The 17,401-nt window shown below is 37.7% G+C and overlaps 1 protein-coding gene and 1 long non-coding RNA gene across 4 annotated transcripts; one reads left to right on the forward strand and one right to left on the reverse strand.

Moving 5' to 3' along the window:
- Window positions 1-6,395: 6,395 nt before the first annotated feature.
- LOC141481641 (uncharacterized) lies at window positions 6,396-11,770 on the reverse strand. Its single transcript, XR_012465073.1, has 3 exons — window positions 10,669-11,770; window positions 7,544-9,768; window positions 6,396-7,442 (listed from the first exon to the last, which is right to left on the reverse strand). It is a non-coding gene; the product is annotated as an uncharacterized lncRNA (long non-coding RNA).
- LOC111505173 (uncharacterized) lies at window positions 7,651-16,844 on the forward strand. Of its 3 annotated transcripts, none has more exons than XM_074173537.1 (6): window positions 7,651-7,792; window positions 12,529-12,905; window positions 12,959-14,299; window positions 14,513-15,397; window positions 15,462-15,757; window positions 15,817-16,844. In XM_074173537.1, exons 2-6 carry the CDS (start codon window positions 12,531-12,533, stop codon window positions 16,415-16,417), a joined length of 3,498 nt encoding a protein of 1,165 aa, XP_074029638.1. In that variant the 5' UTR covers window positions 7,651-7,792; window positions 12,529-12,530; the 3' UTR covers window positions 16,418-16,844. The 3 variants fall into 3 exon arrangements, with proteins under 3 accessions (XP_074029638.1, XP_023015711.2, XP_074029639.1); XM_074173538.1 differs by lacking the exon at window positions 7,651-7,792 and adding an exon at window positions 9,698-9,853; XM_023159943.2 differs by lacking the exon at window positions 14,513-15,397.
- Window positions 16,845-17,401: the final 557 nt, after the last annotated feature.

Genomic DNA, 17,401 nt, shown 5'->3' on the forward strand with positions numbered 1-17,401 from the left:
GAAATGTGACAAAACCTAGGGTTACTCTATGGAAAGATATACAAATAGAACAAAGGGGTTCCTGTGGCGAGGGAATTTCGTGACGTCATTGGAGGGAAATTAATAGGAATATCCGATCAGTATGACCAGTATGACGAAAGTTCATAATGATTCCATCAAAGATGCTCAGAATACCTGGTGTTTCAACCGATTCGCTTTTGGTTTGTCGAAAACTCTCGACGAAAAATGTGATCAGACGTATTCTGTTCAGATCTTTGATTTATGGATTATAATGTAAAAAACTATTTCACTTAATATCAATGTATTCCCAAATGTAAACAAAAGCCATATCAATGTATTCCCAAATGTAAACAAAAGCCATTAACATAGAGAGAGAGAGAGAACAACATTGACAAAACGATGGCTCGCATTCTATTCGTCACCGTTACATGACTTCAAAATTTAATTTTATGACTCTTCAGCCAATCATAAAACTTGGTTAGGTTAGGTATATAGGGCTATACTAAGGGCGGTGAAGGGCGGTAAGGATCTCTAAAAACTTTCATACCGCCACCAAATAATCAGTCTTGACCCCTTCGTCCTTTTGACAAGCATCAGTCCTAAGGGTAAGGGAGCTGGGCTCCAACCTGTTTGAAATGAAGATGACGTTCCACCACCATATAGAACGTTAGTTAAGGAAGCTATAGATTATGCTGTAGACGACCCCTCCCGATAAAGAAGGCCCCGACACTCTGTCGAATGAGGCCCCTATGTCCTTCGTCAAAAGATGAACAATCTTTTCATCCATCCCACCCCAGCCAGGTAGGGGTACACCGTAAAGGGCGGCACTGATATTCTGAGAACATTCATGTCGCCATCTTACCATCAGTCATGAGTCATGACCCATTTGTCCCTCTGACAAACATCAGATGAAAGGGTAAGGGAGCCAGGCTCCAACCTGTTTGAATTCACGACGACCAACAAAACACCATATAGAAGTAAACACTTCTATACGGTGGTACTAATAACAGAAGAAAATTACAAATAAAGACGCAACAGCACAATGATATTGTCGAGGTGCTGACGACCGCCAGATAAATAAATTTTGTTGTTGCTTTCCCTGTCCTTCATTGGTTTCATTTCCATGTCTTATTCCGGAGGAACTTCAGACACAAATGACCACACCACACTCTGTTGAATTGCTGCTGACGTTCATGGTTCTAAAGAATAGTATTGGCTGGTATTGGTGGATTCATATCGATGAGGTCCTGCGTTTGGCAGATCGTCACGTATGAATACTCCGCGAAAATATGAAATCTCCATTTTCTTGCTAACACCTTCCTGGAATTCGTTTTTTTTTATTTATTTTTTTTATTAGCACATGACAAAACATCTTTCTCCCTCTTCCTCGTTACTCGTAGACGAAGCTTCCACCGTCACTACACATTTACAGTTTTATTTATGTTCATTTGAATGAATAATGAAAAGTTGATTTTTTCTGTGGAAGATGGCGCTACTAACTATTCCTGCACAGGTATTTTATAACAACCTCATCGGCGAAAAAGAAGTTTGATTTTTTTTCAGTGAGTAGACTACTTGTGAAGAGCATCGTTTTTTTCCAGTTTCATGCAAAGTTGAATCTTATTGGCTATTTTTTCCATTTGCTGTTTTTTTGGGAAAGAAAAACACATTATACCCTCAAATATTTATCAAACTGCCTAACACTTACAAATTCGAAGTGGATTTTTGACCACCCGACATGTAATGTAAAATCATGCTAGGCAGGTTTACGAATGGATGATGCCCCAACCACGCATCACTCCGTATACACCAGTCAACATCATGTGTACTCCGAAGGAAGGGAGGATAGAGGAGATGATCAGCGTCTACGTAATGGTAAAATTATTTAGGAATGATGGGGTAGAGAGAGAAGTAGACACTGCCCCACCACACAGAGTTTTGTGTAGCTACACCAATTAACAGTATGTGTACTCCTAGGAAAAAATTGGGGATATGGACGGAGTGGGGGGTAGTTAGATGAAATGTTCACAAGATGCTTCCACTTTTTTATTCCCCTCAATGATACACTTTGCGTTTTCATCCATATGAGCTTTAAGGGAAGTACTAGGTGATATTATCACTCAATTGATGGTATGTTCTCCTGAAATGAGGGAAAGGGAGAGAAATAGACACTGCCCTAACTATGCAGTGCCCTGTGTACATGCTAACGTAAAAAAAAAGAGGTAAGGAAAAAAGAAATGAAGGTCATTGCGAGTCATTCATTTCATAGACCTTCAAGCGGCACTATTTCGCTGATTCACCCTCAACGTAGTACTCCTCATCGACTCCGACGATTTCTCGACCATTCTTCTCTAGGCCGATCTCCAACTCCACAAGTTCAGCCAGGAAACGCCTTTTCTGTTCGACTATCTGCGCACGACAAACCTCCAGTCGTCGCTTTACGAACCGCAACCTCCGCCATTCTCTGATAACTCCCCCGGATTGCCAACAGATTTGCCTTCCCCTCTCGACAATTCTGCCTAGTTGAAAGTGACAGGCTTCGACTGAATCCGAGCACTTCTGCGACATCGGGAGCTCCATCTCGCTGCCGGAGGGTTGGGAAGAAGTTGCTATCTAAACATTCGGCACAGGCATCGCTGGTGGAGGTATTATGGTACCAGCCATGGAAACTGGCTCAATGTCAGATGCAAAAGTTGCCATCTGGTCGAGGGAACATATGCGATCCACCTAGCTCCCAGTCTGGGATCCGTTGCAAACCCAGCTTCTTCAGAAAAAGGGCAGAGCATAGGTCCTACTTAGAAGTCCGTGGTGAATTCCACGATATCGTCGGTAAGCTCTGCTCGCTATCCTACCTCGTCTTGCAGGACGCTCACGTTACCACGGATTTAACGGCATTACCAAAAGACGACATATCCCACACTAGAATTTCACAAATTACATAAAATCGAACATAGTAATAAACATTAATAATATTTGGGATAATATGTTTTGCATACGACACTGCTGTTTTTTATGAGGCTGATACTTGGCTTAACCTAAGGAAGAAAGTAAAGAAAGACATCAAGATGATAAAAGACTGGTTCGATCACAAACTCCTTACCATTAATCTCGGCGGGTGGCTGTCTTTGTTCATCTTTCACTGCCTGAACCACTGTGTATGCTGTTTTTGGCGAGTGCATTGGCTTGGCATTCCCGCTGGATAAGGGAATGACAAAATCACTTGCGGTTCTGTTATTCCCTAAGTGAATGACATCCCAACGATGGCTTAATCATATGGTGTGTGTATCCGTGCCGAGAGGATGAATGACACTGGTCCTATCAGCTGTATCTACGGAACCTTCAAGATACCAGGCGCCCTCTCGTCGTAGCATCGCCTTGTCACAGTAATGCGGGGCTCTGCCGTGATTGACCTTATTTCCCTAGCTACTCGTGGGACTTTTATGGACAGAGTAAACTTGAAAATTATTTCTGACGCTGAGTGTATAAAGGAGATGGATGTCGAACTTACGACTCTAATTGACCTTGTAAATTTAGTTCAGGAGCTAGTCTACAGAGGAGATGGATGTCGAGTTTACGACTCCAACTGACCTCCCTGTAAATTTAGATCAGGAGCGAGTCTACAGAGAAGATGGATGTCGAGTTTACGACTCCAACTGACCTCCTTGTAAGTTTAATTCAGGAGCGAGTCTACAGAGGAGATGGATGTCGGGCTTACGACTCTAATTGACCTCCCTGTAAATTTAGGAGCGAGTCTACAGAGGAAATGGATGTCGAGTTTACGACTCCAATTGACCTCCCTGTAAATTTAGGAGCGAGTCTACAGAGGAGATGGATGTCGAGTTTACGACTCCAACTGACCTCCCTGTAAATTTAGTTCAGGAGCGAGTCTACAGAGGAGATGGATGTTGAGTTTACGACTCCAATTGACCTCCCTGTAAATTTAGATCAGGAGCGAGTCTACAGAGGAAATGGATGTCGAGTTTACGACTCCAACTGACCTCCCTGTAAATTTAGATCAGGAGCGAGTCTACAGAGGACCAAATTCTTGAACGGCGTACACAGAATTTGTCTTAGGTGAAGGAACAAACCCCTCATGAGCAAGTTAGTAAACTTTTGCACTCAAGTGATGATTCACCAAAACCAGAGGCGAAAAAGCAGTGCACGGTTGAATCTAAGGCATCATCAAGTGTAGCTGACGTGCAAAAACCCTCATATGGGAAGGTTGTCGGGTATCAAGGTTGGAATCTTGCACCTTAAACCCTTGCGGGTTGCGGTGGAGGGTCGAATAGAGCCACTCACTTTAGACCTAACCTAAACTAACCATGAATCTCAAAAAAACAAAATTTCTACCCTTCATAAACATAAATGTTAATATACAAAGTATCCAGTCAGCGAAAGAAATAAAATATTTAGGCGTATACCTAGAACGGCATTTAAGATGGAATAGACATATCAACTGCGTGATAAAAAAATTACAAAGTATAATTTTTTACCTCCAAACATCTGAAAGAGTACCTACCATCGGAAAACTTTGAAAATCTTGTACCTTGCACTTGTAGAGAGTCATATCAGATATGGAATAAAGGTATAGGGCGCCGCTGGGCGATCATACATCAATCCACTTGAAATCCTACCAAAATGTTTTCTGAAAATAATTATAACAAAACCGCGTAGATATTCTACCGAAGATCTGAATAGCACGTCACAGATTATGGGTATTCGTCAGCTTTTCTATTTAAATACTTCTATAACATATCACTTCGGTATTGATAAAGCATCTCATCCCAGTCATTACTACATGACCAGATGGCGCAAACTACTTACTCACCCATTATTTAAAAAATCACTATCACAGAGGAGATGCTTCTACATTGGCTCTAAAATGTATAACTCCATCCCTGGAACCATGAAATCTATTCTCAACAAAAAAAAACTTTCAAATCCCATTTCAAACATTTTTTTTTACTGTAGACTCATAGATTACATTCTATTACCATTCCGTTTGGGATTTCACATGTTCGGACACATTGGCTCCGTCTCATTTAGTTGGAACATCCAAAAATGCAGGTGCTGCTGCCATAACCAGTGAGAAAGCAAAACAGCAGAAATATTCAAATATTGGAAACAACTTTATATTTTATCCTGTGGCTGTAGAAACTTTCGGTGTATTTGGGCACTTATCTCTGAAGTTTGTTAATGCAATCGGCAGAAAAATGACTGAAGAAACTAAAGAAAAAAGATGTACCACCTTTCTGATTCAAATAATTAGTTTAGCTATAAAGCGTGGTAATTCAGCTTCTGTTTTTGGCACCATCCCATCGTCACATTCACTGGATGAAATTTTTCTTCATTCCTTTATTTCCAAATCCTATTTACACCCTAGTCACGATGGAAGGTTGTTTCCTCATAAAACCTCCCATATTCCTTGTGATACTCCCCATAATTTCCCATCAGAAGATACAGAGAAACATGAACAAGTCGTAGAATTCAAAACGCCTGCCATATCCAACTCACTTTTAGGCAGTTTAGCTTCTAATTCCTTATCCTATCGATCCAATGAAGGGGTAAATCATCGATTCCGTAATTACTCACAAGAAGACAGCAGTGGCGAACGTAGTATGGGTTGATGGGGAATGGGTTGAAAAATATTTGAAACACCTGTTTCATGAACAGTATAATCCAATGTTTATCAAATATGAGATGGTTGCTGGAATATTTAAAAACGAATACATACATGGATGATATCAATACTAGTATTTCTAGTATGAAAGATGCTTTAATCAAAGCGTTCGCAGAAGTTATCAAGGAATTGTGGTGAGAAGTTTCATCTAATAAACACTGCCTACTTTAAAAGCCAGATTCAAAGATTTGCCCCTCGATTCATGGGATCTTCCCATCAAGACGCCCAGGAATTCCTTCGATATCTTTTAGAAGGTTTACATGAGGACCTCAATGGAATTACTGAGAAACTTAAACCGATCTTAACGGAGATTGACGAAAAATTGAGCGGCAGCGAAAAAGCGCAAGAGTCCTGGCTGAGATACTTGAACATGAACAACTCTAAGATAGTAGACAATTTCGTTGGTCAATTGAAATCTACTATGAAGTGCACACTGTGGATTCTCATCAGTAACCTTCGATCCTTTCTGGGATTTGTCTCTCCCTATACCACAAAGAACTGGCCAATTGAGTTTGTCACAATGCTTGGATTTCTTCACAAAAGAGGGAATCCTGGATAGAGATGAAAAACCAACCTGTTCAAAATGCAAGGAAAGAAGAAAATGCACAAAGTCCCTATCAATCCATAAGTTTCCCCATATTTTAACAATTCATTTAAAAATATTCTCTCCAACGGAAAGATTCAGAAGCAAATTGAATGTTGTCATTGAGTTTTCTTTAGAATGATTAGATATGAGAAATTATGCAGCAGACAATGTGGCTCCTTCTCGTTACAATCTATATGCACTTTCGAATCACAGTGGAACTACTTACAACGGGCATTACACAGCATATCGCAGACACCCTTATAGTGGCACGTGGAATGAATACAATGATTCACACGTGTCCCCAATTTCACCAAAATTGCTCGTGAGTGAGAAGGCATATGTCCTCTTTTATAAACAGAATGGAACAAAACAGCACTTTTGAGGTGTTTTTTTCCTTCTCTCTTGTAATAAGCTAAATTCTGTTATTTGATTTGTATTTCATGATTCTCCTTTATAAAATATATTCTTCTCGAGTGTCTATTGTATTCTATTGTATTTAACTGTATGACATATTTTGTTTCATTGTATTCTATTCCATATCATGTATTATATTTGTAGTACCTATTTAATTGGATTGGATTTATTGTAGCATTACCTACTATATCTGTTTTTTACATCTTTACATTTTACATATACACATGATTTTTATTTTTGTATCTTTTTCCTCTTCTAATCTTCAATTTTTTGCATAGTACTTTTCATATATTATCACATTTTCTACAATATCCTTACATCTGTATTATTATATTCCCATATTGTTATTTACTTGTAGGTACTTTGTTTATGAGAAACAAAAGTGCTTGCACTTATCCTCACACTATTTTATTCACATCAATCGTGTAGCCTCTTAGCTTTATTTATTTCTCTTTTACTCTGAATACAGTTATTATGATTATTATATATGAAATTTGTAACTGATTGAACTGGATTGAACATTGGAACTATTTTGTTTCAGAGTCTTTTTTCATTGTTAATGAGGAAACAGTATTAGCATATTTTTTCCTCTACTAGCATCTTCTGAGCTATGATGAAACAGAATCATTACTTGGTAGTGGAACCTTATTTTGGGTCGACAGAATATATTGTATTCTACGTATTTTCTGGCAACATAATTCGAGGAATACAGTAAAACGAAAAGCCGAAATAAAGTTTCTGCAAGTCGGCCATGACACGTTCCTGTAATGGAATAATGTTCATCAAAAATTTTGCATGTGAATCAAATAAGACTTCGAAGAAAAACCCAGTCGTTACTTAACTTTAGATCCGTTCCAACTTACAATTTTTGAGTTCTTTCTCAATAGTCCCTCTTTTAGGATGTACCTTGAACTCAAGTTTGTTCGCATATATAGCTCTGTTAGGTAAGAAACCTCAGCGAGTTGGTCATATTCACTCGACACTTGCACTTTCGTAGAAAGTGACTGCGTGCGTCTTCGGCGGAGGGAGTGTATTATAAAACAGAATAACAGTTAGATAATTATTTCAGTGTGATCTGTGGTTTTTGGAAAAAGTGAATTAGAATTAACCAGGTTAGTATTTTGATCGCTACAGCTTTGAGAGAATGTTAATAGTTATTAGGAATACTCTTTATTGGTCGGTTTTATTGCTCATATTGCATTTAATCAACCAGAATGATTTGAGTTTCGCGGTAATATATAGAAAAGTGCGTTTTGTTTACAGTTTACTTCGAGTGAAACTATTTTGAAATTGTTGAGACTTTGAATTGGTCAAAAGTTAATGAAAAAAACTTTACTTGAAAAATTACATTACCTTACATTCTCATCTGTTCTTATCTTCATATATATTTTATTTCTATTCGTAAAAATACACCAACTAGAAAAATAAGTATAATCAGGAAAATTTTTAAACATATTCGGAGTGGTCTTGGGAGTCTTTCGGATTCTATCAGAAGCCAAAAACATGTGACTTATAACTCAATTTTCGATGTCACATAATTTTTCACTTCACAGCAATTTCTGATGATAAATATATTTGAACTTGGTTGATGTGAAATGTATTTCTAATTAAAAGTATATTGAATAAAATACGATTGAAGATCAATTGATCAACTGAAAGAGAAAGTTTTGTAATATAAATGAAACAGATATAGGTCATGTACCTGTCATTTATAGAATTATCTTTCGAATAAAAATATTTTTCTATTTCGATACATACTCATCCCCAATAAAAAATTTCGAATACTTATACATCCTGTAATTCCACTCGAAATAACTTTGAATAAGTTCATTTATGGAATCAATAGATGCGATGTTATATTTACCTTCATAGGTATTATCACTACTAAAATCTACAAATATTTTTTAATTGAACTTCTTTCATTCAAAAATCAAATAAAAGAAAAATTTCAACATATGTGTAGTACAGGGAAATAATATCCAATTTTGATTTTTCACTAACAGTTAGTCTTATTCTATCAATGGAAAGGGTGAATTTTGTAATCCCTCTATAAAATTTCTCGAATAACATATTTACACTTCCTCATAATTTTACTCGAAGTAAACAATCCTGAATATTCTTATTTATGAAATCGATAAATAGCATATGTTGTCTTTATCATGATGTTGCTAAACTCAATTTATTATATACAGTTGAACGTTATTGAATTAGGGTTGAATGAAAATTACACATTCCCGATTGAAGCAAAAGTTGAAACTCTTGACAATACATAAAACAGGATGTTCTTTCGATGAATTTTCCATGAATACTAAGAGTTTTTTTGGGAAAGAAAGTTTTTGTCTTTCTACTACTCCATCTTGATACTCCAAAAACTAATCACTCCTAAAAATATAACCCCTTCAATTCAAACTAAGAGTTTATTGTGAAACGGGTATAAAAATTCAATCTTGAAATTTTTCCTTCATTGTTCAGAAAAGTAAATGTAGAATTTGTTATGTAAAGGCGTTTCTAATGGTTATTTTGTATCAAAAAATTAATAAACCAAAATTCTAAATTAACCTGTAATACATAAGTTTTTTAATACACTGTGGCAGATAAGATAACTATTTGACATTATCTCTGGGATGCACCGAAATCTTCTGCTGAATCCGAAACTATTAATGTACCATTTCAAATAATTTTTTATATATTTTTAAAGTAAATAACAAAAACATTTGGTATCATTCATGTTAAAAGTAAACTATTTCATATGACATATTCAGATATGTTCCGCAGACTCACCAAAACATTCAGTATTACTGATTCTCGTATAAAATCAAATGACGTTTATTGAGAAAGAATGTTCAACATTGAAGAGCCTGAAACACGAAGAAAAACCCAAATTGTTACTTAATGGTCGAGTTCCGCCTCAATATGCAATGAACACAATTCTTAAAAGTCTTTCTCAACAACCCCACACGGAGTACCTTGAACTCGAGTATATTGAATATAAACGTCTGTTGGGTAACCAACCTCGGCGAGTTCGTCATCTTCACTTACACTTGCATTTTCATAGAAAGTGGCAGCCTACGTCTCAAGTGGAGGGAATCTATAAAACAGAATAACGGTTGAAATAATTTCTTCATTACTGTGAGATCATTGGTTTTGAATGAAAGTGAATTGAATTTATACAGGTTAGTATTTTAATCACTTTGCTCTGATTTTTTTAAAATGTTGTGGTATATTTTCATTAAACTTGCACTACAAGCGAGAAACTATTCACTTTTTTATTACTGTAGGAGGAACATAAAAATTGACAATTATTTTGAACCAAAATATAAATTTTCAAAATTAAAATTGTGAACAAAATTGTCTTGGATGGTTTCCGGGTTCTGCCGTGGTCTTCTTTGGTGATGATTTCCAAACGTTTCGACTGCAACTGCGGCAGTCATCTTCAGTGGCAGTCATCTTGACATGTCAACTGAAACTATTTCTATTCTTCTTGGGTCCAAAAATCATTATTGCGGATTTATTAGGATTAAGCTTGAGCTTATGGGTTGTAGAAATGTCAAAGATGGCTTGAAGATCCTTATTTATACATGACTGGGCTGAGATAGAATCACGAGGCGGAAAAGAGAAATATAACTGCGTGGCATTCGCATTTGCATTTTTTAACAAACTGATAAAAATCGCAGATATATAAGCTAAAAAACAAGGGCCCAAGGATAGATCCTTGAGTACGATTTTTCAGATAGTTTCCTAAGAGTGACACTACTTTTCGAGAAAACTCAAAGTAGACGAAATTGTTCTGATAATGTGGCTATTGGAAAACAGTTCCAAATACTAGAAAACATTTTTATTTATATATGAGTACAGCATTCAGTGCAAAATTGAACAACAGTTATCTCCAAATAATAAAACCTGTTTTCACACAATGACAGCGCCATTCATCTTCGTGGGTTACTCAGAAATTATCAATACATATGATAAAAGTATTGATCTCACTAACATTTTATGATAGGATTTCTTACGTCCAATGGTATAATGTCCTCGCACGAGCAAGTAGGCCTAAAAATACCCTACTCATCTGTATTCAGATTTTTTAAATCCAACGTTTCGGTGATGATTTCCATCTTCTTTAGGGCTGCAATGAAAATAATATTTCAAATCTAGAAACATCACTGAGGTAAAAACACTCTGATATTTCAGAAAAATTACAATGGAATACAATTCTGATTTTTCAATATTTCAGTACATATTCTACTGAAAGTACAGTTTTTGAAAGTTTTCATGAAAATTCTGAACGTCATTACTTTCAGTTACAATTAGGGTGAGTTTGCTGATTAACATTGTATTACACTGAAGTTTTTCTAAAATATTAGAGTATTTTACTTTCACTTATGTTCGATTTATTGAAATCGGCTCATGTATAAAATAAATGACGTACTTATTGACAAAAATTTTATGAAAACACTTCTCAGTTGATAAGCCTGAAACTTGTTTGTAAAACTAGATACTTATGAATCAAATACAGGCAAATACAATATAACGTTTCACATAAAAATTGATAGCTATGAAGCTTCTTTTTCAGTTAATACTGCAAAAGCTTTCCAACATAAGACTGCTTCCAAAATCTCTCATCATGACGTTCATAATTCAATAATCAATTGCGGTGACACATACTTTTGTGATGCACTGTTTGGAACCTTTGGTGTAGTAATGCATATTACTAGAGTTTTATCCCAATACCAAACCGTTATTTCAACACCTCGACACGTGTTTCGATCGATCGAAACACGCGTCGAGGTGTTGTATGTATATAGTAGGGAGGGTGAGTGTAGGCCACATGTGACCCTTTGTACATCCTCTCAAGGAGTTGTCCTCCTAGGCCATCGTCCATCCTGTCCTTTCCAGAAAGTTGGACAGGTCACTAGGAAACGTCTCCTTTATATCGGCAGGTGTAGACCAAGACTCGCCGAACACACACTCTCTTTGGCAACCTTGAGGTATCTCACGGCGGCCTCCGCAAATGTTTTGGAAGGTGCAGCGACATTACTGTCATTGCGCGGCTTTTTCAACCTTCCTGGGGTTCCCCTAGTGGAGGTGTTCAAGTGAGGGCGCTTTCCTGCAGGGGCATCCGATTCCTTGCCTTTATTCAAGGCGGAAGGGGGAGGAGGAGGGTGCACTATAGTTGCTGCCACTCCTGCCTCTTTTGCTCCCTTTCTTCTTTTGGCCTCGGCGCCGCAAATGCGCCGCCTTTGTATTACATCACGAGGTGATCTGCTATGTCCAGCTTCATTCCGAGCGGTAGATTGAGGAGGACATTTCTGTTCATCCCCAGTCACCGCCATAGATTGAGGTGAGCACTTCTGTCCAGCCTCGGGATTGGTTTTTGTTGTGTCTATTTTGTTTGTTACATACATGTGTGTTCCCACGAGTAGCAATGGAAGAGTTGGTCACCTCTGGTAGAGCCCCAAATTACCAGAGAAAGGCTGATTACAATGAGGTACCGCCCGGTTCCCCTAGGGACACGATTCCTTACACCTTAGCTTGTGTAGGATGGTCTACGGTGGCGTGTTTCGCAAATGCTTTTGGGGAGTTTTAGTTCCCCTCACTCTACTTATTTCTGCCACTGACCAGGAGTCCGGCGATCCCCTCCGTAAGGCCACATAGTGGCTTCCCGGACAGGGTCCCCAGTCCCCTGGCCGTTCCCCTATCCGCCACCTGGAGACGCGTCCGATAGATAGCCCAACCCACCGGTGTCGAGTTGTTAAAATAACGGTTTGGAGTTGGGATAAAACTCCACTAATATTTGTGACACAATATTTTTCGTGAACTAAGTAATTTTGAACTCAAACTAATTTTTCAGATATGTGGATTACCGTCAACCTGGTGACAATTTTTTGTCTCCACTGCATCAACTCCCTTGAAAATTCATGGTCTTGGACGGATCAAACAAGAGACTCCAATATTAAGCCGCTTGATAGACTGGATCGCGATATAAAAGTGCTTGATGATTTCGAAACATCTCCTAGTGAATTTGTGGAAAGCTCTATTCTATTGAATTCAACAACTATCGAAAATGTTGTCGATGAACTTCTCACGTCTACCAGAGAAGGTAGAGCATTAGATGGATTTGATGAAGTATACAGTGACCCTAATGTACAGATGGCATTGCAGAAAGGAGATGATGGAGAAGCGAGAAACATTATTAAGGATCGTCTTTGCTATCTGGGACTCATGCAGGTACATAGAGATTTAATTCTCAAATTCGCGGCATTTATTTTTTGCATTTTCAGTGTGATGGTGGAGAACACATAGAAGGAAAGCGGCCTTATATCTCTCCAGAAGAACTTGTGTATGCACAACCCGTTGCAATAAACCCTGTTGGAAAACCAATTCCAACAATCCCCTTGAAAGGACCAAGGGGGAGTTATTACGGTTCCTCAAAACCCACTTCATCTCATTTTCCTACATCAGGTGCTCCGGGATTACCAGGAAACTATATTCAACCGGGAAAATATGGTCCTCCCAATAAGTTTGTTCCGCCACAGCCTTCTTATCCTGGAAAACCACCGCGCCGCCATTTCGCCTCGTCTCCTTTTCCAAGCAAACCATTTTATGGTAAACCAGGATTAACTGGAGAGTTCCATGAAACTTCAGAACTATTTTCCGAACCTCCAGGGTTTATTTCGAATACTCCAAATGATTTTCTTAGACCCATTGAACCAGAAATTCCCCCTTATAAGTTTGAGCATGAATCAACTCATCACAAAGACAAAAGGGTAGAGATTACAGTCAATGCTCAAGGTGGTTCTGGTAGTGGATCACCATCTAATTCCGTCGAACATGTTCATCATCACTATCATCATAATATCGATGGTAATGATAAGCCCGCTATTATAACAAATACGAATCAGATATCAGCTGCTGCCGTTTCAGCATCGTCAGGTCTCACTTCGACTTCTTTCAATTCCCATAATTCATTTGGTTCTTTGGGTTCTCAAACAGTGTTGAATAAACCAACATATTCTGGATTCAACCCAACAGCTTCTAACGGACTCGGTTTTTATGGAAATACTTTCGTAAATGGTGGTTCTTCTTTCGGAACAACGCTTGGTGCTGGTGAATCATATGGTGGACAATCTTTAGCCCATTATGGTGGGCCTTCTATTGGAGTAAATTCCTTCCAATCCACCAAACCTGTTAATGAAAACTATGGTGTGCAATCCTTTGAAACCTTTGGATCCTCTGGTTCTTCAGGACCCTACAAGAAGGAACTCAATCTCAATTCTGCTAATAACTATTTACAATCTGGCTATGCGAATAAGTATGGAGGTTCAGGTTACTCTACAAATGAAAAGTTCAACTGTTATTGTGTTCCCTACGATCAGTGTCCTCCGCATGATGTTATTGGAAGGAAAAATGATTTGTATTTACCACTCGATCCAAGAAATTTGAAGACTGATATTGAGGCTCTCGCAGATGACTCCAATAGTACATCCACTGTAGTTCAAGCAAGAAATGAAAATTCATCTAATTCTACAGAAGAATCAACTGAGAAGAGTACAGTGAATACTAGAACTATTAGGAAACGTGAAGCTCCTGTTGAGAAGAAAGATGGCCATGACGCGGAACCTGTAAGTATTTCTTTTTTTTTAATTGGTGGGTCGAGTGTAAATAGACAAAAAGATAATTATGAGGACTAAAACAGCTAATTTCATAAATATAAAATAATATTGAATCATTGCCACCGCTAACAGGTACGCAGTTTATCTTTTAACACGCCCAAGGTGTCGGATAGACTAAAACCCGTTCAAATCGGAAACAGTAAATAAGCTGAATTTTTTCAGCGTCAGTACGGATCAATAGGATCAATAGATATGAAGAAAATCAAACCAACTTTCGGAATTTCCTTTGGTTTACCACAACAGGGGGGCGGTGGATATCCAATAAATCCCCACAGCCCAAATCCTTTAATCAATCCTTATGGTGGTGCAATCGGGGCCACCGGTATCAATCTTGGTTTGGTATCTGTGAATCCTTTAATTTCACTTCAAGTGACGAAAGATGACTATGGCAATAAAGAGATAAAACCCTTCATCAATATACACGTAACTCCGAATAATTATCTTGTACACAAATTTGAAGATCTGTTGTCATACAAAAAATCAGTGATTTTCAATAAACATAAACATTATCATCTGCACAAATTTCCTCAACATCACAGACACGAATCCAACGAGATTTATATTGACCACCCTTACGACATTGAACATTCCCCTCAGTTCGTATCAGAGTATCCTGGACATGTTTCTCATCATGAGGTTGCTCCAAATTATTTTGGTCCGAATGCCGGGTATACCACTGGTTTTGCCGAACCACCGTATCATCATAATCATTTTCAAAAACCGAATTACTACAATCCTATAGAATATGAGGGTAACACTTATGACGGTGATGATATTGGAAGATCTCATAGAAATATTACCAATTCCGTTGCCAATAATGAATTATTCCAACAATATGAAAATCCATATATCAGTGGATTTTCCCGCTATGCTACAAATTTTTTGGAGAATGGTAACACGTATTTCGATGACATGACGTCATCTGACAATATCCCCCATAGGAGTGGTAAAAGTCTAAATCACAATCTCCCATTCAATCCCATTAAATTTCCCTCCAGCAGAAAAAGGCGGGACCTCAGACAAAAAGAATCTGATAGAATTAGTGAGGTAAAGTAATTAAATAGATATTCTGAGTCGAGATATTGATATTGATTTTATTTTTGTTTCACAGCGGCAATTCAGCGGAGATTTTGGTAACTCTCAGACATGCGGACCAAACTTTGTTTGCTGTAGGAAACCATTACTGTCTAAACCGCCTCGTACGAATCGTCAGTGTGGCACACGAAACTCGCAGGGTATCAACGGGCGAATCAAAAATCCCGTATACGTTGATGGTGACAGCGAATTTGGGGAATATCCATGGCAAGTGGCTATCCTGAAGAAGGATCCCAAAGAGAGTGTTTATGTCTGTGGTGGAACTCTCATCGACTCTCTGCATATAATTACTGCTGCCCATTGTGTAAAATCGTGAGTGTACAAATGCCGACATATCGATTATGAATACTAAACCTTACTTCAAATTTCAGGTATACTGGTTTTGATTTAAGAGTCCGTTTGGGAGAGTGGGACGTGAACCACGATGTAGAGTTTTATCCATACATTGAGCGTAATGTCGGGTCTGTTCATGTCCATCCCGAATTCTATGCCGGAACGTTATACAATGACATCGCTGTTTTACGTATGGACACACCTGTTGATTGGTCTAAACACCCTCATATCAGTCCTGCTTGCCTACCACATCCACATGATGAATATACCGGATCAAGGTGCTGGACCACGGGATGGGGTAAAGATGCTTTCGGAGATTTTGGAAAATATCAAAATATCTTAAAAGAAGTTGACGTCCCGGTAGTCAGTAATTCCATATGTCAAAGGCAACTGCAGCAAACTAGACTAGGATACGACTTCAAACTTCATCCAGGGTTTATATGTGCTGGAGGTGAGGAAGGAAAAGACGCTTGTAAAGGTGATGGTGGTGGTCCAATGGTATGCGAGAAGAGCGGTACCTGGCAAATCGTAGGTGTGGTCAGTTGGGGAATAGGTTGCGGGCAAAATGGCGTGCCAGGAGTTTACGTCAAAGTGGCACATTATCTTGACTGGATTAGACAGATAACTCAGAGATACTAGAAAACCATTCCATTATTTTATTGATATTTGTGTGTGTAATTATTTCATAAACAATTATTTATTAATTAGTGTAAGTTTAAATTATTATCTTATTGTAGTGAATATATATACTCGTATATATATATATAAATAATATTTGTGATAATGACTTTGAATCTTGACTATTTTTTGAAATGTGATGAAGCCTTGGAAAAGTCACTGACAAGTCTCTTGAACTGAGGTTGAATCTGATGTGAGCTGAATGGAAATTTGTTTTACCAGTTTAGTTAACGCATTGATTATAAATTACATATTGAACTTTCGTTCAAAACTTTTGTTCGAATACGACAGTTTTTGTTTTCAAAATATTCGATTTATAAGTTTATATTTTGGTGTGCTCCCGTAATTTCAGTTTCAGTCAATAACAACAATAAAAAATCAGAAACTACAACTTGTTTTTTTTTTTGGAAATTAATGAAACTATTTTTCAAATGAAATAACACATGACAATTCTGAAAGAAGACAGCCAAATTCGATTCCTGATACCACTGTTTGACATAGAATAGAATAGAAATGTATTTATACTGAACAACAAACAGAATGGTTTCCATTTACATGATGTACAGTTTTTTCAAAAGTTCCTTAAATATAGTATTATTTGAGTACCATTGATACAGTTAAAATCTAATAAAATATTACAATATAAAACAGTAAATAATAAAATGGCCGTGAAAAGATTCAGACACATTTGAGCATTCGGAGGAGTTGTCCCTTTGTAATACTGAATATATCCAGTTCACAGTTCCTCGCCATTTTGTTAACTGTTTTGAGACATTGTTGAAGAGGAGACAAATTGTTTGATACGAAATAGATTGTCTCTTCTTCTCAATCTTACGTCAGGTACAATAAAATCAATATTATAGAGAATTTCAGGTAGGGGAGACTAGGGCAAGATGAGATAGCTAAGACAAAACTCGTTATACAAGGAAAATTAAACTCTTTAAT

The sequence above is a fragment of the Leptinotarsa decemlineata genome, unplaced genomic scaffold, assembly GCF_025532065.1.
Source record: "Leptinotarsa decemlineata unplaced genomic scaffold, Ldec_3_MD MMD2_tig00000251_RagTag_RagTag, whole genome shotgun sequence".
NCBI lineage: Eukaryota > Metazoa > Arthropoda > Insecta > Coleoptera > Chrysomelidae > Leptinotarsa > Leptinotarsa decemlineata.

Bases quoted from the DNA above. Each gene is read 5' to 3' on its own strand.
- LOC111505173 (XM_074173537.1), top strand. From the start codon at position 12,531: ATGTGGATTACCGTCAACCTGGTGACAATTTTTTGTCTCCACTGCATC. The intron at 14,300-14,512 runs GTAAGTATTTCT...GAATTTTTTCAG, and splicing joins ATGGCCATGACGCGGAACCT to CGTCAGTACGGATCAATAGG. The intron at 15,398-15,461 runs GTAAAGTAATTA...TTTGTTTCACAG, and splicing joins AATCTGATAGAATTAGTGAG to CGGCAATTCAGCGGAGATTT.